This window comes from Lipophrys pholis (genome assembly GCF_963383615.2).
Source record: "Lipophrys pholis genome assembly, chromosome: 1".
NCBI lineage: Eukaryota > Metazoa > Chordata > Actinopteri > Blenniiformes > Blenniidae > Lipophrys > Lipophrys pholis.
In genome coordinates, this window is record NC_137635.1 from 8765835 (window position 1) to 8791322 (window position 25488).

Consider the following 25488-nt stretch of genomic DNA (forward strand, 5'->3'; position numbering starts at 1 on the left):
TTAAAGGTCCCATATTACCATTAGAAAGTGAATTTCACACAGAATTGGACCTTTAATGTGATTAAGAATGGCCTAAAAAGGAAAATAAATAAAGTGAAAGCTTTATTAAGGTAACGGTAATCAAATTAGTAAAATATATAGTTTATTGGTCCTGGTTTAAAAGAAACGAGTGAGTCAGCAGGAAGTTTGTTCCACGGGTGAGGAGCGTAGGAACTAATAGCTGCTTCCCTGTCTGAAACATTTAGTAAACCTCTTCCCGAGGACCTCAGGGTCTGGAGGTTTTATATTCTACAAATAAATCTGTGACGAATTTAAAGCTTTATAGACCAGAAGTAAGATTCTGAAGTGGCTCTTTGACACGCCGGCAGCCAGAGCAGAAACTCAGGTGTGCTGTGTTAAACCCTCTCTGGGGTGGTGAGGACTCTGGATGAGCTGCAGCTGTCTGACACATTTCACACTGAGACCTGTTAAACACACAGTTAAAAATAAATGCAGGAACACGTTTGTCTGAATCTTGTTCGACAAGAAATCCTTTGAAATGTTTTTCAGGTGATACTGAGCTGATTTTTGTTATTGTCTTAATATGGCTGTTGAATTTCGAATCTCTGAAATCATCAAAAGCGTCCATGAAATGAACGGTTAGTAAATATACCTTATATATGCACAGTTTGATAACTATAGTATAATGTACCTACAGATGCAGATTTTAAATATCCAGTAACCTCCTACAGTAAAACATCATTCCAGACGTGTTACATTTGATTTAGTGTTGCTTTGTGTTATATGTCTTTTTGTATGTGTGTATTAAAGTAAGTATGTCTGATAGATGTGTGTTCATTGGGTATAGATTTATTTACTTATTTATATCTATTTTTTAACTAGGGTTTGTGTGTGTGTGTGTGTGTGTGTGTGTGTGTGTGTGTGTGTGTGTGTGTGTGTGTGTGTGTGTGTGTGTGTGTGTGTGTGTGTGTGTGTGTGTGTGTGTGTGTGTGCGCGCGTGTAGGTATATGTGTGTGTGTGTCTGTGTGTGTCTGTGTGTGCGTGGATAGATAGATAGATAGATAGATAGATAGATAGATAGATAGATAGATAGATAGATAGATAGATGATAGATGGATAGATAAATGGGATGAATTAAAGTGTAATGTAAAGTCGTCTCCAGCAGATGGCGCTGGATCATAACACTTTGTTAAACCTCTAAAACGGAAAAATACAACTTTTAATAATTAGATGATAAGAAGTAATGGATGAAAGGAGTCTGCTGGAAGATGAGCATTAAAAGCCACAATGATCATTGATAACCGCTCTGTCAATCAAGACGATAAGTATGAGTTGAAAGGACAGCTTGATATATTAAATGCACAACTTTTTAAAAAATATTTCATGATTTACATTTTTTTTGCCGCCAAAAAACAGTTGAAACATTTCACATTGATGCTCTGCCGGGTCTTAGGAGACAAATAGGGGTTTCATCAAGAGTATTAAAACATATTGTAAAGTATATCCCACCCAGGGAGAAACCCATAGACGACCTCGATCGGCCTTTATAATACTGAGAACATAGAAGCTGAGCAGTGATGGAATTAGCAGGCGGCGACTCGGGGCAGGGTCACTTCTATTCCAGCCCGTCGGGCCTCTGTGAAGGCTGCAGCAGAGATCAGTGTGTGGAGATTAGGCCACATCCCCTGAGCAAACACACTGATAAATGTGTGAAGGGGGCTGCTGGGCTGCGGACCCACCAGTGCTGTGTGTCCCCAGCTGTGTTTACCTCCCTCCACCAGTCTGATCTCCCATCATCTCCCACCTACCCAGCTAATCTGTAGGCCACAACGGCACAAAAGTCTGGGCTCATTCATTTAAATGGGACTGGACACAATATTAGAAGGAACTCAAACGTTTACAAAAACCACACCATACCCTCTGTGGAGGGTGAATTTATTGAAAGGTCACTACTTTAGTTTCATTTCCAAACTTTAAACACAAAATTTAAATGTGAATTATGAGAAGAAAATAGGAATAATGAAGAAAATAAGCAGATTGTCAGGAACTAAAAGGCGTCGACGCTCCACATCACGATGCGGTAAAACGGCTCATTGTGTGGCGAACACGCTGCTGCTTACATTTAAACCGCTCTCGGCCTCTCATTAGTGCGGCTCTGCATTCACAGCTCCTCTCCAATAACCCAACCGTCATCCTCCACCATCCTCCTCCATCCTCCTCCTCCTCGCCAACGGCTGCCCATCGCACCAGCTGGCTGAGCCTCCCGTCACCTTGGCAACCACACCAGGAAGTTGCCCAGCTCCTCTGGCACCGCTGAAAGACCGCCACTTCCTGATTGAGTCTGGCCTTTCTCTCTGCCTGTGTAGTCGTTTTCCCATTTGGCAGTGTTCTCCACGATTTAGCGCCAACGCGCCTGAAAGGAGAGAAAGGGCGAACACACTCTCCTTTGCATTAAGGGAAACCTCAGGTTCAAATGGAAGAAACAAAAGCAGTATTTATCCACAATGGCGGCCCTTTGTTTGGTGGGTTTGCTCATTTTGAGGAGGGGAGAGCCTCATAGACTTATCGCAGTTTGTTAAAGTGGGTCTGAGTGCAACGTGTACAAACCCATGAAAGAATCCTTCACGGTCTGCACCATGAGGAGGCGGAGGCAGGAAATATACGGTTTATTTCATTTTTGTCTACACAAATTAGACAAACCGTTTTGCAAGCAAGTTTCTGCGAAGCCTTCCCAAGTTTGCCAACTCACGCTGTGATCAATCATTTCTATCTGACAGCAAAGAAAACTGCTGGTGTCATCCATTTTCCCTCTTTGAATCCATTTTATATGCCATCACACCTCTGAACACATACATACACTGGATATTATTCACTGTAAAAAAAGCCTTAAGGTCCTCCTTAAAGGTATTGTATCTTACTTGTCATCCTTTTTATATAAGTTAAATTCTGTAAGTTATCAAAGCTGATTTCAAAGTGTTGATGATATCAGGCAAAGTCACAATGAAGTGAACCAAAAGCGTAATCTGTGAGATTCAAACTACTTTTAATGAGAATTTTGGCTTTTTTTCCCCAAAGGATGGGGACCGCCTTGAAGTTACTGACTAAACTAAAATAGAATTACAAATAATGTATGAATTAAGAGATAGTATTTAAACTTGGGGGAGTTTCCATGTACCAGATTTTTTCCGAGAGTTAAATGTACCACTATTCATTGAATTAAGTATTTCCATGTCTACGTATTTAATTAATTTTTTTAAACAATCACAGCCACAATAATCAGTAATCAGACAGTGAAGACTTTACAAGTGACACTGGAACAACTGGATGTAAAATTCTCTCTTTAAGTCAAGTTAAAGACAAGTAAAAGAAAAGACGCTTGTGAGGTCATAGGTCATCCATACACCTCTGCAGGCCTGATTCTACACAAAGGGACGGGAAGAAGAAGTCAGCTTCCCTCCAAAAGTGACGACAGTCATTCAAACTTAACCACATTCACACAGAACGTTGGTGCTGTTACATGAAGTCGCTTGCCTGGTGCTCAATAAAACTTTAGAACAAGGACTGATCCTCTCGTGACGTTTGAAGATGCCCACACTATCATCAGGCGACACGTTGCAGATTTATTTTAATCGTTTTCCAGACTAGATGCACACAACACCTGCTAAATACCCAATAAAGCTTAAGTAAACTGAAATCTAAGAGTTTGTTTTGAAAACCTGCAGTGTTAGTCCAGAGATTATCTGCACCCGTGGTGGTGGTGGGGGGGGAGAACAGCTGACTGGCTGAAACACCCACACGCCGCCATGGCCTGACGAGTGCTGGCTGTGGACGGAGGCAGCAGCTGAGGAGCTTGTAAACGCGGCAGGGTTCGGGTTAGAGGTGTCACAATAGGCAAGAGGTTTTGGAGGGAAATCCAATCTCCTGTGTTGTGACGACTTCAGGGATTTGGAGGGAAATCCATCTTCGTCTGCTGTCGGAGTAAATCTATCGAGGAGGGGGAAAAAGGTACATTATATCAACAGCTTCAGAAGACATGATTTAAAATTTTATTCTGTTGTTTTTATCTTTCCAGAATAACAAAACAAATTATGTTTTAGTTGCATCTCATTACATTATAATGGCATTTGTCATTTGTCTGTGGTTACAATTGATGACTAATCAATGTCTGGGTTTTTTTTCATTTAGAAACTTTACAGGCAAGAATCCCCCCCCCCCCCCCCCCCCCCCACACACACACACACACACAAACACACACACACACATCATTACTGCCCTCCTGGAGATGCGTCCCCCCAGGTCGAGGCTCTGCAGGGTCACCGAACTCCACCCTATAACCAACCCCCACCATAATGACTGTGTGTGTGTGTGTGTGGTGGCCAGAGAGGTTTGTTTTGGGGGGTGGGCCAGCATGTAAGCTCACAGTCCTCCAGGGTAAATGAGGAGAGGAGGTTTGTTCCATGTGACTGACGGCCATTCAGCCAGTCACACTAAGTTTTTCAGAAATGAGAAGAGTTGCAAATGTTTTCCAAAGCCACTGCCCTTTGTTAGTTTTAACATCCCATGCAAAGTCAAGCATTGTATTCCCACAAGAGCAAAAGCTCTTTAAAGAACATTTCCACTGTAAGTGTGTACTAATGTGCTGATGGTAAACTTGTGCCATAATAACCTTTAAATGTTAAAGTTTTTCTTTGTTGTGATGCACAGTATATGTAATGAAAATGTCTACAATTTCACAAGACCAAACGGTTGATATGGAAAATGACTACAACCTCAACATGAAGTTAATTTTAATAAAAAAAAAAACATTCTGGTGCAGAATAAAGTGAAATGTCATTAAAAAAATAAAAAATTCTCCTTGAGCTATTGCATTCTGGCTGTTTTTTACAAATTCACCCTGACAGCACGGCTTTGAGGCTAACACGACTTTTCTATCTTTCACGGCAGCATCACCGAGATCTCAGCTCAGTTGTGTTGTGTCCAAAACACTTGAGAAATATATATATATTTGTAAATCAATGTTTTCTTTGAAATATTTCCAGTTATTCTTGGTGGTTTGGCCGGATTGGAGCCTCTTGTTGGCCGTCTTCTTCTGTTTCCACAAACCTTAGTGTGCCAACTAGGCCAGTGATTCCCTACATTTTGCGTGAGGGTCCCATTTTTTCACTATTGTAATCTTATTCAACCCCCCACTACGTGTACAATTACAAAAAAAAAAGTATAAGGAAGCTCCAAAAGACACAATATGTAAAATATAGTTTCTTTGTTATATTTTGGGGCAAAGAGTTTCTTTTTTTCTTTTTGAGGATGAAGTCTTTGGGTTTACATGCTGCTTCAGCTTATGTACTTTCAAACTTTCAGCTCAAATTTGGTCCATTTCTTCTATGAAGCCATATTCAATACAACTTTATTGGTACCGAATCTTCCTCTTCAGCCTAAAAGCTTCACCATTAAGCACATCTGAGGCACTAACTAATCTTGAAATATGGCTGGTACCCGAAACATCCGCCGAGGATGGTTCCCATGTTCAAAACGTCCCCGTCCCAAATATCCGTCCACTGTTTGGATCAGAGTTTACCTTGTGTTCACTGCAGACACAATGTTTCACATTCAACACACCGATATCCTCAAGATATTGTAAAAGTTTTTCATTTATTTTCGATATTTTCTCAAGTTAAATGATTAATTAAAACACTACATTGTTTTCAGCGTTTCTGTCATTCCTGTCCCTATTTTTCGAGACGTTGTCGTGGAAACGCAAAAATGTTTCTGTGTCAAAAACACAAAAAACGGTACGTTTTTATAAAAATAAAAATAGAATGTATTTGTAATAGCTCTCATCATTCAGAATGTGCAGCCGCTCGTCAAAACTACGGTTGACATCTATCTAAACTTTTGTCCGTCTCTCTCTGCTCAGAGCAAATACTCATCTCTTTACTCTCCCCGGAACAATCCAGCTATTTGTTGTCATGTAAAGTTGCTGAAAAGCAGCTTGTCTTGATCCTGGAAGTGTGTAGTCGGCAGATCCCGAGCTGGACGGTAATCAGATCAGTTTGACAAACGACCAGTGACAGGCACTGGACCCAGAGGATGGCAGGAGTCATCGGGGGTCAAGGCTGGAGGTCAGAGGTCAGCTTTTCACAAGCGCTCAGTCGAAGGGCCATTAAATCCCATCTTTGTGAGACTTCTCAGTGGAGCGCGGCCGTTCCATTGGATGAACTCCAGTCGATGCTGAATATGTAGAAGCTGCAGGTCGTGGTGAAGGAATGATGAGACCAACGTCGTGTAATGAGCACAGATTATACAAATCAGTGGAGTTGGGTGGATTTGAAGGACTGAAATAGAACACTGAATGAAAACAAATAAATAAATAAAACTCCTGTGCATTTTGCTGTGTAGCTCACACCAGCATGAAGGTGTCCTCATGGATCTCCTTCCAAAACATTCGGGTCCCAAAACGTTCCACGTGACACTTTGTTTGTTTAAAAACAAGTGTTGCGTTTACACGACAGCATCCACTGGCTATGTGGTAGTTAGTATGGCGGGCCATGGGAGGGCGCTGTTGCTTGTTTTTGTAATGAAACCACACATACACGTGCAGAGAATCGTCTATCTGGGAATTGTCTCGCTGGGATGAAAGTGCTCAGTAGATAGACAAGAAGAACAACGTTCCCTCCTGAGTATCATGACTCCCAGCCCATGTTCTCCTGGGACTTTATAGTTTTGTAGTTGACACTGTAATAACTACGGTGGCCCAGAAGGGCCAACGGCACAAAACAACAGCAAAAACCCACAATACAACACAACAGCAAAATGTGTTTTCAGAAATCACTATTGTTGGTCAACGTGTTGAAATTGTCATAACTTTCTGTGTGTACTGTGCCGTCCATCGTTCAGTTCCGCTTTGGTTCCGTCAGAAAATGTTGTCCCCCAGAAACAAAGCCTGTCCTCCAACCGATGCGCCGTTCCGTTGTGGTTTTTTTACCGCTGTGTTGTGACTTTTGCTGTTGTGCCGTAAATAACAATCCAACTTCATCATCTCTCCATACGAACGTCTGTGCACTCCCGTTGTTAATGTTTGCAACCTATTATTATCTGCATTAGTGCAGCAGCACCAACTAGTGGTCCACATGAAAACTGCATCATTTTCAGTGTTTTTCAGTGAAAACTATTTTCTCCAGCAAAAACGAAAAACGGCATGTTTTGCCTTAAAACTCTGTGACGGAAACGGGGGGCTTTAAACGAGATAAAATGCTTTCCTGCGTCAGCTCTTCACATTAAATCAACAGACAAAGTAGTTAAAAATTCCAACTGTTCTCTTCTAATTTTTTGAGAAAGTGTCTGCCGAAGGCCCTCTTTATCGTTAATGTGAATGATAAAAGCTTCTATTTTTTTTTCTTTTTGCATCTCCTCAGTGTGTTATCTCATGTGTGAAGTATGTCGTCTCTGGGGTGTCTTGTTTCGAGCTTTGTTTTCTTACGCCTGCCGTCCAAATTTCCATCACAAACATCTCACCCTGAGTGACCCCGAGCTTTCTGTCTGTGAAGAGGCCCTGATTAGTCCGCATACATGTGCAGATTGGCCCAAAATCCTAGTGTTGGGCCTACGTATCAAACAAGTTTTTTTTTTGTGTGTGTGTATGTGCGTGTGTGTTTGTGTGTATGTGTGTATGTGTGTGTGTGTGTGTGTGTGTGTGTGTATGCGCTCATGCATGCGAGGTAATTCAAAACTCTCCTGCATGCTCTAATTATTCAGCAAGTTTCTTTTTCTCCTCGGTGATTTGTCCCTCGCTTCTTTTCCGCGCTGCACAGTTCAGTGCAGAAAGAAACCTCGTCTATTGAAGAGTCACTCAGTCAGAGGACAGACTCTGTTTTGTCTCAAGTCTCCACCCCCCCACCCCCCACCCCCTCCTCTGTCAGCTTCCACTCTTCATCAGAAGACAAATAAAGCCAAAAAATAACCACTTGGCGCTGCGAGATAAATATTTATGGCCTCTGCTATGCTTCTCAGAATTCTCAATATCCTGCAAACACTAAAAAAAAAAAGTTCGACCTGATTACAAAATGCAATGTTCCCTAATTCTGATAAAACACTTTATTTCATTAAAAGCAATAGAAAACTTTGTTTAAGTGAAGAACAAAGTTAAATTAGATTAAGTTGTTGATTAGTTGAGTAGCATTCCTCCCACCTGTTGTATGTATTGAAATCCACCTGTTACCCTCCTGTACGCCCCGAGGGATCGGTGACCTGATACCCCTGAAGTCAGAGGTGTGTGTGATGGACACTAGAGGGGGTCGGGGGCTCACTGGAGCCACCAGGTTTTGGCGGTTCCCTCCAAGACTTCCCACAACAAAGGCTGCTTCGTTTGCAACAATTGTCTGAATTTTCTGTTAAAGGTTGGTCCACTGATGGGCCGCAGGACGCTGAAGTGCAGGTGCTGAGGGTAGGCGGACCAGGAGGGAGGACATATTATTAAAAATGAGATCAAAAGGAGACTCGGGGGACGAGCTGCAGGTCACAGGGCGGCCTGAATGGAGCCGATGACAGAATCTGGCCGGGATGTACAATTATAGACACACAATGTGTCTTTTCAGAGATTTTAATGGTCGTCCAGGGGTTGAAATATGAAGATTCACCAATTACTCCAGAGAAAATGATCTTTAAATGTCTTCATATGATTGTTTTCAGTCATAATCAATATCTGTGGCTCCACACGTCACAGCATCCCATTCAGAAACCATGACACATTGTTCTATTTAACACTGGACGCTTAATGCACCGATGCAACGGGTGTAATTCTGAGGAGTGGCCAGATTTGAAACCTCCACAGGAACAGCTGAGATTCAGCACCTCTTAAGCTCTTTATTATTTCTACGATGTGATGTGAAATGTGATACGCAGGAGTGTAATCGTATCAGTGTCATTATTGTGCTGAGCGAGCGGGAGGGCGGAGGGTCTGAGGATGAACGGGGAGTTTCATCAGGCGTGGAGAGAGATAGCCGAGGGGGTCAGAGTATTGGCATGTGTCTATTGTCTAAACAGGCCATTGTGTCCCGGGGTTTAAAGTTTAAAGTCTGTATGAGTGTCCGTTTCTGTGTGTGTGTGTGTGTGTGTGTGTGTGTGTGTGTGTGTGTGTGTGTGTGTGTGTGTGTGTGTGTGTGTGTGTGTGTGTGTGTGTGTGTGTGTGTGTGTGTGTGTGTGTGTGTGTGTGTGTGTGTGTGTGTGTGTGTGTGTGTGTGTCTAATTATATTCTGCACAGCCAAGGATGACCTAAGCTGACCAAACTCAAATGAAAGGAGGAGGAGGAGGAGGAGGAGGAGGAGGAGGAGGAGGAGGAGGAGGAGGAGGATGTGTTTCAGTGCAGTCAGGCAGCAAAATGAAAAGCAGGGAACATTCTTTCCTTTTGTTTTTACATTTGTAGCATTTTACTGTGTAAAGTGTTTCTTTTCAATAACACCCAATGTGAACCTTGTTTAAAAGTGAAACAACAGGTTTATATATATTTCACAATATCGTTCTCATATAGGATTCAGTGGGTTGTTCGGTTTTTAATATAGAAACTTTTATCATGGATGTGAATGCAGAGGTAGTTCAATGATTTTTCCAAGACATTGCTAGTTTAATCTTGCTCATTATGGTTCAGTTAAAATAGATTGTGTTGTTTATGTTAGGGTTAGGTGAACCCATGTCTGGCATGAGAAAATCTCATTTCAGTTGGTCTTCAGAGGGTCTGCAGGGAGTTAAACTTCTTGTTTTCTATTCTAATGTTTTGCAGAAAAACTTGCAACTGAAACATTCCATCGTTTTCACTGCAGATCTATTGGTTTTGTAACTCTGAGAAATTAAATATTTATAATCTATCTAGTCTGTATTCACATATTAACTTATTATACTTGTTGACAATCTTTCCATCACTTACAGCAGAGGTGGGCAACAAAGTTTCTCAAAGGGCCAAGTGGAAAATTAACATTATTATCGATGTAAGTTGCCTTGACTGTTGCTTATAAAGAAAATCATCCCTTGATAAAATATTTAAACAAAGTTTTTTCCCGGTCTTTGTCTTTTAATCACAATTCCATATTTCTAATTTTGAGGTAACAGTTCTTTGTTTTTCTCGCTTCTGTGTATCTTCATTAACACGACGTTTCAAGTGAAAACGCAGCATTTTTGAGTTTTTGTTTATGAAAAGTTTCATGTTTGCACAGCAACTTTCTGAAAATGATGTAGTTTTCATATTAGGCCACTAGTGGGTGCCGTTGTTTGTTTTTGGCCTTACAAACTTTTTTTGTGTGTTTTTTGCTAATTGATATGTATAATTAATATTTCAGAATTTCTTCAGCTCTCATAATTGTTACACTTCCCCATCAATACGTCTGTGTCAGGATATGAGACAAAGAGTTTAACGAACGAGACCGTTCTCATTGTTTGCGAGAGGCCACAGTTCCTCATTAGATGAACGAGTCTTCGGGACATCAGAGACTCGACTGGACATGTTGGGACATGCAAACTTTGCTGCCCTGCAGGTGTTTGTCCACCACCAGCTGGTTGTTTTCTTTCTCGCTCGCCGGCTTTTATACTCAATTTGTGCTTTTGTGCCTTTTTGTGTGTTACTGCTACACAATGAATCGTTTTGGTTCAATAAAACGCACAAACACTGCTTCCTCTGTTGGATGAACTGATTCATGCCCCTCATCTAAATGTTGTTACGTTAGTGACCAGAGAATAAGTCAAACATTGTAAAATGGTCACACTATATACCACCTTTTATCTTGCTCTATCGCGCTTCGATTTGCCGGAGGGGCTATGAAATTCATTTTTAGCATCAGAACAAATGATTGAATGACTGCCAGGAATGTTTTATTTTAATGCTGTCAAAGCAGCATCCGTTCAAACCTATTGCACCAGACGTGAACTGATTCTCCTGCAGTCTGAAGAAGTCGGACGACTTCTTGTATCTCCGCTGACCGCCAAAATGTTTCCCTATTGTTTGCGCCGCCATTGTATCTAGATAGGGTTATTCAAATGTGGATGTGGTCAAGAGGGACAACATCTGTCTTTCTGTGGACGTATGTAAAACACTATACCTATTGTGAATTTTGGAGGGATTCTGCTCCTTGTTAAGTTTCCCTCCAACTTGATTCAGCCAATTAGAAGAGGTGTGGGGGCGGGGGACGACAGACAGCGGTGAACCCCCGTCTGACCCCCGGCTGGGCTCCGACAACAGCGCCAATCAAACGCACCCGGCCTCAAGCATTATTAATGCACCGCTGGGCCGCCATTGACAGGACCCTCATCTGGATTTCAAATACTGGGACTGGAGGAGGCTCCGTTAATTGCAGCTAATTAGAATAATAAACGTGAAGTGAAAGGAGCTGGAGCGGCCGTGTTGTATAGAAGGACAGCATGAGGGGATTTCCCTCCAAAAACAAGACAAGCGCCGCCATTCGCAGGCCTTATTTTGCAAACAAGTGTCAAACAATGGTGACGAGCTCGCCCACACACCGTACTGTAATCCTGTGGGCGAGTGCGGCTTTTGGAAAGGAGCGTGACACACGTCTATCTGGCTCCGATCAAAAGCTGTGTGTGGCGGCGTTGCTGTCTAAATATATCCGCCGTCCTCACGCAGCTTCCTGTGCAGTCCCCAGTGATCGCTGTGTGTTTTTATTTGGCTTTTCCTTCCACGTCTGCTGCTTTCGATCAAGTGCTGACTGTCAAAAGTGAAATCCAGAGCGGCACAGTTGCGTGAAGAACCACTTTAAAGGAGCCTGTCCTGTTTACCCTGCAGCTCAACTGTTCCGCTGCGTTTCTTTGAACACTGAGGAACTCGACAGGCGATGCGAAGGAAAGGGAGCACGGTGCTCTGCTGGTTTAACATCAGCCTCAGTTCAATAACACTCTATTTGTTCTGAGATAAAGGATCAAACCTCTTTGTCGAGATAATGAAACAATAATTACCCAGTCGAAAGATTCTCCTTTTCTTTCTGTTTTGTCAGCACAGCACGCTCTCAGATTAACAGACGCTTTAGATCGTCTTTATGCCAGACGCATGAAACAAAAATCGGCAGCGGATTTTGTGTAGATTTTTAAGAAGAGAACTGTTTCAGACACTTTTTAGCTTCATGTATGAACACCAAGTAGTAAAGGTGGACTTAATCGAAACTTTCCTTGCTCAGATTCACTGAAAACGCAACTTTTGGAAAACGCCGCTACTGCGTATGTGCGCCACGGCCGAAGTATATAGTTGTTCTGCACATGCTCAGTAGAACAATGTTTCCTCCAGTGGTGTCATGACTCCCAGTCCATCTTCTCCTGGGACTTGGTAGTTTTATTTTGACAGTCACTGTAATAACAGTCCCGCTCAGTCAATGGGAATGTTCTCCCACTGTTAAGTTTTATAGTGTGTTGTCCTGTGTGTGTGGATTTTCTTACAAATGTGGCTTTTATTCTTTTCTTCCTCCAACAGTCCAAACACGCATTAAAGTTTAGCTGAAGACAGAATGATTTAGGAGTTTGTCTCTTTGTTTTCCGCCTGCCGCACCTACAGCCGGGACTTTGATAAATGGATCTAGAAGAGAGATTTCACCTTTAAATCATCACTCTTTTCAGTCTCAAAGTGTTTTAATGACCCTCAGCATTTACACCCAGTGAGAACTGGAGATCTCTGCTATATGAGGTACATCATTGGAGTACAGGCGCTTTGACACAGATGGAGGGACTGAACCACCGTAGTACCATCAGAGGATTGGACCCGCTCCACAAACAGACCCAAAGCCACCCGGCACATAAAACCAAAATTAACATTCAGCACTTGTGTACTGTACTTTATTTTGCTAAATTTTTGTCAAATCTTCTTCAATCTAACGTCTCATTTAGTTTATTAACCCTCTCTGCTGAAGTCTTCCTCCCGTCTGGGAGGTTGCACTGTTGTTGACGGCAAGAAGATTTCTAGTGAACAAACAAATAGCATGCTCATGACGCGACTCCGAATGGCTGTATGAATGCAAACGTTATGTAAATTAAACCCACAAAAACATCCTCTTGTGGATATTAATACTACTAAAAATATATGAATGTTTTAATACAAAACCGAACTACTGCATGTTTAAAATTGTTCCATTTCAATCATCTACGAGTGAAGGTGCAGTTTTATCACTATTGCCTTTTAACATAAAGTATCTTCATTGAGCATTCAAGTGAAAACTTATCGTTTTATAGTTTTCGTTTCAGAAAAGTTTTGTTTGATACACTGAAAATAGTGCAGTTTTCATGCCGTTGTTGGTTTTTGTAATGGAACACACACACACACACACACACACACACACACACACACACACACACACACACACACACACACACACACACACACACGCAGTAGAGAACAATACTTTATAAACATCAACAATGGCGAGTACCTTGTTATTATTATCCATCTACTGAGCATGTGCAGAAGACCTATTTACCACAGGCGTGGTGCTCATGCACAGTCACACCATTTCCGTCGTTTACACGGCAATGGAGTGACTGTTTTTAAAAAGTAGCACCTTGACAATCAATTTTAAAAAGTTTTGCATTTCCGCTTGTGGTGTAAACAGTCCGGGAGTGTGGGGGACGGGCAGCAGGAAGTCTGCGGGGAAAGTTTCTGGAGTGGCGCCTGTAAAAGTGAGCAGCTGAAAAAACACTTGATGTTAAGTCTTCATCACTCACAAAGCCGGGCCCTTTAAATTATAAGACGACTCATTTATTCATGAATCCTCCTCATCCGTGTGTGGTTTTCATGTGGTGAGTTGAGGCGGAGCAGTTTATTTGCTGTATTTTAAAACTTTTAAAAACTACTAAAGCAAGGGAAAGTGTAGCTGAGTGAAACGGCAGCACTGCAGTCAGAATGTGTTTTCAAATTCTGCTTGTTCTTCACTGTGACAAGTCGACTTTCCTGAAAACACAAAAAACATTTAACATGTCTTTTGGAAATAAAAAACTTCAAAATGAAACACAATGACAAAAGAAGAATAGTGGAAACATTTGAAAACCACAGAACTTTCCAAACGTGAACTCAATAGAAAGAGGCTCTTCCCTCCATTTCACTAATGAAAGGTCCCAAGGGAGCCCAGCTGTGACCTTTGACCCCAGACACTATAATTAGGTTATATTTGTAGCGGATGAATGAAGGAGTTTTAAAGAAAAATACAAATAATGCAAGGGTATATTTTAAAAATAAATCAAACACAAAATGCCCCAAAAAGACACACACATAGATGAGATTTCAGATTTAAAAATCACAAACAAATAAAACAGGAATAGGGAGGAGGCCGAGTGAGAGATATAGAGATACATATGCAGCGCTATAATCACAAATAAGGAGGTTTGTGTCCACAAGTTGATTTACGAGACGGTTCATGTGAATATAACAGCACACAGGCAATAAAAGTAATGTGAGAGCTCCTCAGAGAAGATGAAAGTACACACTAGAGTATTGTGACAGTGCAGCTAAGTGATCTATTACATGTTTAGGGAAGCATTAGAGCATTAGAGAGCGTTTCTCAGGGCGTCTCTGCGTTTCCAGCTGCGTTTGCTGTCAACCCGGCCGGGCCGTGTTTATCTGCTATACGACCCTCTTGTAGTGTGTTTCCCACTGGGCTTTACACACACACACACACACACACACACACACACACACACACACACACACACACACACACACACACACACACACACACACACACACACACACACACACACACACACACACACACACACACACACACCCGAGATGAGAGGCACAATGAGAGAATTTACTGTCATACAAACAAACACACACAACCAGGATCCTGAGAAAGAGCAATGAGAGAGCAGGTGTCAGTTTTCACATGCGGCTCTCATGGAGGCTCCGACAGTAAATATCAGCTCAAGTTTTTTTTGTTTTGTTTTGTTTTTCTTTTTTTCCGAGTTCCTCCTGCGTGTGGGCTGTTCTCACAGCCGCCAGGCTGCAGTCAGACGACAGAACCAGGAGCCCGTCACCTGCATGGCGAGCTGGGAAAATGTCGCCATCATCGCTCTCACTGACTCATCATGGGTGGCGCTCAGGTGGCGTTCTGCTATAACTGCGTGCCATCAAGACTCGGCGGCAGATAACAGATAGTAAATGTTGACTCATTGATTTTTGAGTCCGTAAAGCAAAGAACATCGCAGCACAGGTATGCGGGTACCGTATTAGAACAGATTTCACCTGCATTTCATACGTGTCTAGTTTTTACATATCAATAGTTATTTTCTCAGCGTTTTGAGTTTTAAGGTATGAGAAAGACGTTTTTGTCACTTAAAGAACAAAGTGTGATTTCTGCAATCTGTGTCCCAAGGAGGACCTGTGGCACTACTTTTTATATCCTTCAGTATCTGCAGTGCAGGAATGCACATGAATCATCCTCAAAACAATTCAGCCTTTAAACAGCAGCTCTCCGACTTGATTGAGAGACAAACTCCTGGACGGTCTGCTGAGGTCGTACCGTGACATTTGTCTCTTCTTGCGAGAATTATGTATTTAGAATCTTATAAACTTTTCAATTGCTTTCTGTCTTTTAGGTTTTGATTGGAAATTCTCTTAACAGCAACTTCAAGAGAAAATACAAGACGTTTGTTGTATTTCGGGTGTCTGTTCACGACAACGATGCTCGGAGACACTGAAAGTGCAACGTTTTGGAAACGGCTCCCAAGGTGGAACTTTTCGACAAAACTCCATCGCTGTGTAAACAGACGAAAAGGACACTTTCTGGAAACACTTGGGGTCTCCACTGCGCATCTGAAAGATGAACAGCAACAAATAGTTCATCCTCCGTGGATGTCATGACTCCCAGTCCATATTCTCATATTTTATTTTGACAGTCACCTTAATAACTATCCAACTTGGTTGTCCGTCCGCTAGAATGTCCGTCTACTCGCATTGTTACTTCTCATAGCGTCTTTACAGTAACATGAAAACTAAAGCATTGCTGGTGTTTTGGCTGTTTCTGTGTAAACAGACGGCGTTTTCAGGACACGAAACTTTTCAGAAACGAAGACGCCAAAATGACGAGTTTTCACTTGAAACGTTGTCGCGTAATTACAAACAACAACTCATTCATGTGACACATTTCAAGTTTTTACCTCTTTCACGCCTGTTTCCACAAGCCACTTTATTTTTAGTTCCCATGACTGACCTCAAGCCAACCAGGCAAAACACAACACACAGCACAATCATGTAGTGACATGAGCATATTTTCTGCCTCCTTGAACGTAAGCTTATTATCAGAATATCCCGACAAGGTCTTAGATCTCATTACCAGCAGATAGATGACTCCGCGCTGGAAAACAAACAGCAGTGATTTCAGATCAAGCAGATTAGCAGCGAGGTGCCATGGGAAGCTGCGGAGAGGTCTGGGAACAAGGACATCTCCACTTCTCAGCTCGTATAAACAGCTCAGTGTGGCCGCATGGAGCCGTCCACAATAACACACAATGTGTGGAGCCGCTGCAGCACCAGTCTGATGGTGGCCTGACGTCCCACTGTGTGATGCTGCATCATTTCAAAGATACTTCAAGCTTTACTAAACAAGCTGGAATGAAAATCACTTCTTATCTGTTCTTACATCCAATTAGAAAACTTCACCCCCCCCCCCCCCCCCCCCCCCCTCCTCTGTGGAAGTGAATCAGCGAGAAGCGAGTGTGAGGGAAAGTTACACACAATGTCAAGGTCCCATAAATACCTCTGACACCACACTGTCACTACATCCTCCCTGTGTTTAGACCCCCCCACCACCACACACACACACACACACACACACACACACACACACACACACACACACACACACACACACACACACACACGCACACACACACACACACACACACACACACACACACACACACAACACACACACAGCAATACAGTACACCAAGCAAACACACACAGACCTAACACATACACGCAAACTCTGGAATGCGTCCAGCAGCGCTGTTTGAAGACATTCCCATTGACGGGCTGGTGAGAGAGCGGCGGAGACAGAGCAGAGCCGAGAGAAAAACACTGGTTCAGCCTTTCATTGCAGTCAAAGACGGTTTTGTTCTTTAAACCAGCAGGTCTGTTGCTTCACGCTGACCTTTAATGAGAACTTGTGATTACAGATCCCAACTCTGATGGTGAATTCAGATTTTTTTCCAGCGTGTGCCTTGAAGTTAACATGTTGACAAGTTGAATAAAAGCCAGTTGTAATTACGTGTCTTAGAAATAAATGCTGCGTTTATTGACACGTAACAAAAGCAATATAAGTAAAACAGCATAGTTTCACCTCGGTAACGTTTCCCTTCTCCACCATCCTTCTTCTCGAAAGATTCAGGTTCGTTTACACAACAACATTTCAACTGAAAATGCATCGTTTTTGTGTTTTCGCTTCAGGTGACATTTTGAAAACAATGTTGTTTTCATGTTGAGGAACCTGTAGAGGCTACCACTAGTATGTTTCCATAATGGAACCACACACACATGTGCACAGAGAACAAGACGCTATAAACATAAACAATGAGAGTACGTGTACATTATGATGACTGTTGTTATTGTCCATCCAGTTGTGTTTTTCCTATTAACACGACAACGGAGCAGGAGTGTTTCTAAAAGTTGCATTTCCAGTGGCTCCAGGCAACGCTGTTGTGAAAATCAACCCACAAAACATAAAGGTTTTATACTTTCACTTGAAATCGTCTTTCGAAACAGACTCTGAGTCTTTCCTTTGTTATTGTTCAGTGCAACACTAAAGGCTCCTCATCTTCCTCATCTTCCTCATCCTCTACATTCTCCTCCTCATCATCATCCTCATCATGCTCATTATCCTCTCCTCCTCATCATCCTCACTGTCCTCCTCATCCTCCACATCCTCCTCAGGCTACTCATCATCCTCACCTTCCTCATCATCCTCACCCTCCTCATCCTCCTCATCGTCCTCATCGTCCTCATCTTCCTCATCCTCCTCATCCTCCTCATCCTCCTCATCTTCCTCATCTTCCTCATCCTCCTCATCACCTCCAGTACAAACTAATATTTAATATCTGAAATGCTTGATCATTTGTTTCCCCTTTGTTTTCATAATGTTTGATTGGTTTATTCTGTAAACCGTCTCTGAACTAGTTTAAAAGCTCTCGATCCTCACAGTGTATTAGTATTACTATTGTAAAATGATTGTAACACGGTGTTTGAAATATGAATGGAACAACTGCTGTAAGAGACTGGTAGTGAGAAACTTCACATCTCTTTCTCTCTCTTTACATGATCATTAATGTAGATGGATTTATTGTGCAGAGAAACTTCAAGTTACCATCAGAGAACATTCAGAAACCTGGATGTTCACTACTACTTTTTAAATTGGATGTGTGTGTCCAGGTTTCAAAAATCATCAAAAATGTGCGACACAAAGCCAGTGAAATCAGAAATGACCGTTTTAATCATGATAAAAGTTCACATATGAACACAGTGCAGATGTGCAGGAACTCACTCTGGTTCGTATCCAGTTCAAATGAGGAGTTCAGTTCAATTACATTTTCTGTACAAACTGCTTTCTGGTCTAGATTTTCTCAACAAAGCATTACTGTACTGAAGTAACCAAGAAAATATAAGTGTATGTCAGATAATACAATCCTGTTCCTCTATTCCATCCACATTAAGACCATTACATTCGTTCAACCACATGAAAGTCCTGGAGTCTGGAGACGTTTGGTGCTCCGGTCATTACAGGGTGAAATGGCGTGTGGTTTGTTTTAAAGAACACACACACACACACACACACACACACACACACACACACACACACACACACACACACACACACACACACACACACACACACACTGATGAGTCCGACCAAGTGTGTAACTCCGACTCCCCACATCTGAGCCCCCAGTGCACACGCGGATCCTGCGACACATCAGCGACGCCCAGAACCGAGTTTGGGTTCTAATGTATTCATGTTTCCTTTGACTGCGCGGCCTCCCGCTGACCGGAGCTTTAAAGTCTGCTGCTTTGAAATCCCCTGCAGAAAACAAAGCTCCGTCCTGCTGCAGACAATAAAGCAGCTGGATTTCTGCACATGTGCCTTTGTGTTTGTCTGCGGCCTTGTCATAACTACGTCTCAGGGGCCGAGACGTTCGGCGTGCACACGCACACATTTACACACGCACACACGCACGAGAAAACCCAACGCCAGCATACACCGACAGTCAGAGGGAAGCAGGGAGATGGATGGCAGCGGGAGCACAAAAGAATATTTGATTTGGTTATAAATACCACGACATGAAAGAGGAGCCCAGCAGGGTGAAGGGCAGAGGGCACGGCAGCCCGGAGGAGGCCCGACCTTCATCATCATCATCTTCAGATATGTCTAGGAGTCCGGTTAGCACTGAACCGAGACCGGCTATATTTATCTCTCTTCCTTATTGATCGTCTGCTGAAAGAAAAGTTCCCACTTTATTAAAGTAACTTTAATCCCTTCACCAGTGAGCAAAGTACAACATGCAGCTCACACTGGTATTGCTTTGCACACCAAACTGTTATCATGTGCAACGTTTCTCTAATCATTTTCCGGCTAAATAATCACTTGACTGTTAAATGCCTTCAGTGCTTTTTTTCTTTTTTTTTTATCTCCAAACATGCGGCTGTAAAATATCTTTGCACATATTTATTCATTCTGCACACTTACATACTCCTACATTCGTACTTCTTGATAAAATTGATAAAATGTTTTGTTTTGAGGGTTTATTTTTTCCGAATAAGGTATATTTCCCTGTTTTGGGAAGAATAAAGTATATTTTAATAAAATATAGATGAAATCTATCATCTTCAGAAGGAAACTAAGAGAATTTAACTTTTTGTGCACATTTTGGGGGCTGGGGGGGGGGGGGGGGGGGGGTTAGATTGTGTCTCTAAACTGAAGCATGTTATTTTTGATTGTCTTGGAGAAACACAATAGTCGATTGTATCTTGTTTGAAAGTTGCATCCAGTGATCCTGTGGGTCAGACGTCCCTCCCTGCTGCTGTGTGATTGGTTGAAAGTTTTCCCTGCTGCTCTCTGATTGGTCACTGAAGTTTTTCCGAGGGGGAATAACTTTGGAGCTGCGCTCTTTAGACTCACAGCAGCCGGAGAGCGACTGCAGCTCCAACATCAGGCTGAGAGGAGAAGGACTAATAGGAATGACTGCGATCGTTTCATAGAGGATCTCCAACCACTGAGTTAGAGGACGGTGCAGATTTGGGATCTTTTGTTTTTACTATAACTGTTTGTGCGTCAGTTTTGGAAATGGCTGTTTTTGCGCTTTGGATTTACGCGTTTTGGATGTTACTTTTTGCGACGTTTCGCGCATCTGTTGCAAACTATTCCGAGGACCAGTGCAGCTGGAGAGGCAGGCAAGTATTTCACATCTGATCTGTGAACCAGTGATGCATGCAAAAGACTCGGAGGCGCCACAGGTGCCTCTCCCTTTGTGCCCTTGAGCAGTTTAACTTGCTCATTTGAATGCAACGTGTTTAGACTTGTGATTAGGGCGCAATTTAATTGTTTGCGGTGCGCCGCTGCGTTTTGCGCCTCTGGGCAGTGTGCAGGAGGAATGGGGGGTCCAGACAGGCTGGAGACTGCAGGATTCATTCACATGCACGAGGAGATGCACACTGTGGATGCACTTGCTGAACGATGCATCTGTACTGGAGCTATTCTGTTGAAATGTGACTGAAACCCTTTTTTTTTCACATACAAGTTTTTAGGTTTTTTTAAGTTTCCCTGTGGGAATGCCATTAAGTAACACAGACGTGCCAGTAGGTGGAGCATTTAATGAGTTTGTCTCTTCCACTCAGATTTTACTGAAGATGATTTATATTTTATTCAAAAGTCTACAATAGTTTGTGACATATGTTAGTTTTAATGTGCATGGGACACGTTTAGACCAATCCAGACCGTCATACAGATCACTCCACTTACTTCAGGAAACTTACAATGTTCAGACACAAACTTCTGACTAACAGAAACCTTGTTTCCCTGCTTGCAGTGGTTTGTCCCAGCAGAAGGGCAGCGTGGAGCAGATCTCCCTCCACTGTGCCGAGGGCACTCTGGACTGGCTGTACCCCAAAGGAGCTCTGCGCCTCACCCTGTCACCCCGCCTGCCCTCTGTGGCGGTGGGGCCGGGCGGCAGCAGCTCGGGCCTCATCACGGCCTGCGTCAAGCCCTCGGAGCAGTTCCACGGAGCTCAGCTCTACCTGGAGCGAGACGGCGTCCTGGAGCTCCTGGTCGGGGACCGGCTGGAGTCCTCCCCCCCACCCAGGGTGCGCTGCTTCAGCCGTCTGCCCGGGGAGATGGTGGCCCTGTTCCTGCAGGCGACGCCTCATCAGGACATCAGCCGCAGGATCGCCTCCTTCCGCTACGAGCTGCGAGGCGACTGGACCGCTCGGCTGTCGCTGGACTCCAACCCCATCAGCAGTGAGGGTGAGTTCAGGCATCCTGCAGCCATGTTGCTTTCTCCATCTGGATTCATGCAGAATAATCCTCCCAGTTTACTCTGAAACACAAACTTATAGTTGTTCATAGACTGAAAAGCACCTGAACTCCTGAAAGACTTTTGTTTTTTATGGGAGTGACAATATGACTCTTAAAACTGTAGTTAAAGATCTTTTCCTGCTCCAAACAATGGTGACTTGCAGGATCTGGACCCACCCACCAGTGATCATATTATTCCCATAAATCCTTTTCTGTGGGTGATTCATAATTCAGAGCAGGCCTGTGTGGGCTGCCTGGACTTTCCAGCACCGCTGCAGTGCAGCGAGGAGGAAGTGGCCAAACTTTCCCCAGAGGAGCTGGTTGAGTGGGGAGGAGGGGCACAAAAGCTCAGTATGTGGGGCTTTCTCCAGAGTCCACAGCTCTTTGAATGGGTGCCGCATGAGTATTCTGGGATTACTGCCGTCGCCTAGGAGACGGGGAGGCCTCTGCCCAGCTGAGATGCTCCCCGCTTTTGTTGAGCTGCCTCGATGTGGGGAGACTTGTCTGTAGGACTGGAGGAGTAACCCCCCCCACACACACACACACACACACACACACACACACACACACACACACCCACACTGATTAGGTTTGGATGGGGGTTTGCTGTGGACCAGAGAGGAAGGAATCTCATTTATCAAGAGGTTTTCACTAAGGAGAGAATGTGTGTGTGTGTGTGTGGGGGGGGGGGGGGGGGGGGGGGCTGGTGAGTGGGGGCCGGGGGGTTGGAGGGGCTCTAAAGAACCACAAGGAGAACTTTAAAAAATGCCAGGAGGAGTTTTTTTTCTCCCACAGCTACAGTTTCGCAAGTAAAGGCAGTCGGATCTTTGCTGGTTTTGATTACTTTATATTTTTAGTAATTCATTTATCCATTTATTTATTTAATTTCAATTTGGGAAGAAAAAAAAAAACATTACTTTTATTTTCTAAGAAAAAAAGTGTCAAACTTTACAGAAAGGGTGAACAATACTTTGAAAGAGGAGGGATTGTGCTTCTTAAAAAAAAAAAAAAAAATGTTTGAAGTCCCCCCCACCTCCTTCTCTTCAGCCCCGCTCTAGGCTTTGATGAGGTGTGACTGGAAACACCCTGAAAGCGCTTTAGGAGGAGGGGAAGGTTTCATTTGGCCTTTAAATTGTCTGGAGCGGAGGAGACACACACCTCACAGATCCGCCATTCTCTCGCTGTGGTCGCTCAACTCCCTTCTTTTTGAGCTTAAAGTCACATTTCTGAGCAGATGATCTGGAAATGCAGTCTTTGATAGTATTGGAATTTGCATAAAGGTGTTAAAATCTTCACCAACTGACTGTTCTTGGTTCCCCTTTAGATGCCTGCAGGCCCTGCAACAACACCGAGATCCTCATGGCTGTGTGCACCAGTGACTTTGGTAAGTTCTCTTGATCTTGGTACGACATGTTAAAAACACAGCAAATATAAAAGTGAACCAAGATGAACATGTTAGAGCAGATCAACAGATGCGAACAGGCCCTCAGAGCAGAGTCGAAGAGTTTGATGGTTTCTTTTCAGCGTCTACAAATCGGTCGAGTCAAATCGGTTTAAAGTCAGAACTCCCCTGTGCCTCCAAATCCGCTCCTCTCAAAAGTGCAAAGGTTAAAGGTGAAACAGCAAAGCCCCACCACCACCACCACCACCACAGGAACACCCGTTGGAGGCACTGTAGTGGACTAATCCTAAAATCTCCCCCCTCGACTTGAGGGCAGTGGACTAATCTGCAGCCCCTGATTGAGCCGTAAAGGCTCTGAAGTTCAGCTGCCAACAAAAGTTAGTAGGATTAGCGAGCGGATCAGAATCTCCTCATGGTTGAAGCTCACAAAGTGCAAATATAAAATGATATGACATTCAGAACATGACAAAACTTATTCTTCTTTTTGGTGTGAATGGAGTGAGTTGTAAAGTGACGTTGGAACCGATGTGATTGTTCACAGTGGTTCGAGGAAACATCCGGTCCGTGGAGGAAGATGAGAATCTACGGGCCGCCGTGATCAAAGTCAGCGCCACCCGTGTGTTCCGTCAGAAGTACGCCCTGTTCACCGGCAGCAGCCGCATCAGCAGCCGCGGCGAGATCAGGACTCTGCTGCAGTGCGGCGTCAAACCCGGACCCGGCAGCTTCCTCTTCACGGGCCGCGTCCACTTCGGCGAGGCCTGGCTGGGCTGTGCTCCCCGCTACAAGGACTTCCAGAGGGCCTACGTCGTCGCCAAAGCAGCCCAGCAGATACCATGTGAACTGCCGGTAGACTGAATCCAAAACTCTGCACCCGCCTGTCGACTGCGCAGAGTCCAATCTGCTAATAACCGGGCCGAACTCGGCCCTGATCCACGTTCTGGAAGAAGCTGCGGCGTGCTAACGTGGCTGGACGAGGGACTGAGGAGTGAAATGGACCGATTCCATTTCAGTGAAAGATGCAGTGGACTTGTCCAGAAGTTCACGTTGGACGTGGTCAAAGGTCACGAGCATGTTGCGTTGCTCAGTTTCATTAATCCAGAACAACCTATTGGGGATTCATCGAGTCCAGCCAGGAATTCAGGCCGTCTGAGAGTCTTTGCTTTGAAACTCAGGAAATCCAGATAAAGCCTGTGGCTGTTGGTTCAAATCCCAGGGAGCACTTCAGACGGCGTCAGGCCATGTGACCGCGATGCTGCGCCGGCGTTCCGGGCTCGTCTTCAGTGTTATGAAGATTATATAAAGTCTTATCTGTAGGAAATAATGAAAAATCTAAAAATATTTGCACTGATAATGTAAAGGGAATGATCTGGAAGGTGTGATGCTGCAAGCACTGAAAACCAAATAAAAAGCAACTATATGTAGCATAGAGGAGCGACTGAGAGTTTAATATATGTACAGACTGAGCAGCTCGGTCCAGTGCTGAGAGCACTTTCACTTCACAGCCAGTCTGAGATTGTCTTCTGTAAGGAGACCAGGTGTTTTTCAAGCACTACGTGTTTGATTTCCAATATTTTTGCAACAGAAATTTGACTGAAATTGACTTTAAATCATTAAAAAAAGAAAACTGCAGGGGTCTTGTCAAAGCAGGTTGTAGTTTTTGCTGTGCTGCCATATATAGATGAGAAACGCATACTTAGATATTAAAAAAAAGAAGCACCATACAACTTAAGACAGCCGTTCATAAGTGCGGTGGAGATATACAGTCTGCATTGACCTCACTATACCAGCTCGCTCAACACAAAACACAACGTCTGCATGTGATGGGATAAATTTGTTCTGTAATGTGCACTATATCAAAAAAACAAAAAAAGGTTCATACCAAATTAACAAAATGTGCTGGAGTTGTATGTATTATGAGTTCACTGCCATTCTGCTGTCAAAATGTGAATTTATGTTGAAATGAATGTAAATATGTTGATAAGAAGAACTTTTTCTCAGTATTGTGAATTATTTTTATGGTCGTCTGATATTAAAATATTGTGTTCTCAAACGACTTTTGGGGGATCATTTATTGCACTGGAGCTTTTTCCACATCACATGAGTCCTTCTAACAAGTTTTCATGCCCCATAAGCCTCCAGAACGGTTTACTCTGCATGTGAGTTCAGGTTTCTTCTGCGGTGAAGCTTTCTCAGACATAAGTCACCTCGAGGACTCATGAATCAGATTCCTGAAAGCTGGGAACAAACGGCCCGTCTGAGCGGGAGCGAGGCCTTGAAAAGACGAGAGATTTAGGGACAGTTCAGGACCCTGAAGGCATTCGGACAGGGCAACGACTCAGAAAACAGCACTTGGAATTCTGTTGTCCCATTTTCAGGATCCAGGAAGCAATAAATTGCCATTAAGGGAGCGGCGTGGCAGACTGGGCCGGGCCGAGGTGCCACACAGTCGCTCGCTTTATCCTGACCACGTGTGCACAAGGACACAATCAAAACAATGTCTCTTCCACTCGTTGGCTGGAAGCCCAAAACCAAGAGCTCAGGCTTGCG

The 25488-nt window shown here is 43.5% G+C and overlaps 1 protein-coding gene across 1 annotated transcript; it reads left to right on the forward strand.

Moving 5' to 3' along the window:
• The first annotated feature begins 20145 nt into the window (after nt 1-20145).
• On the forward strand, nt 20146-24995 carry metrn (meteorin, glial cell differentiation regulator). The gene is made up of 4 exons (XM_080487458.1): nt 20146-20419; nt 21055-21488; nt 22864-22923; nt 23483-24995. The coding sequence occupies exons 1-4, from the start codon at nt 20313-20315 to the stop codon at nt 23794-23796; spliced, it is 915 nt and encodes a 304-aa protein (XP_080343584.1). The 5' UTR covers nt 20146-20312; the 3' UTR covers nt 23797-24995.
• Nucleotides 24996-25488: the final 493 nt, after the last annotated feature.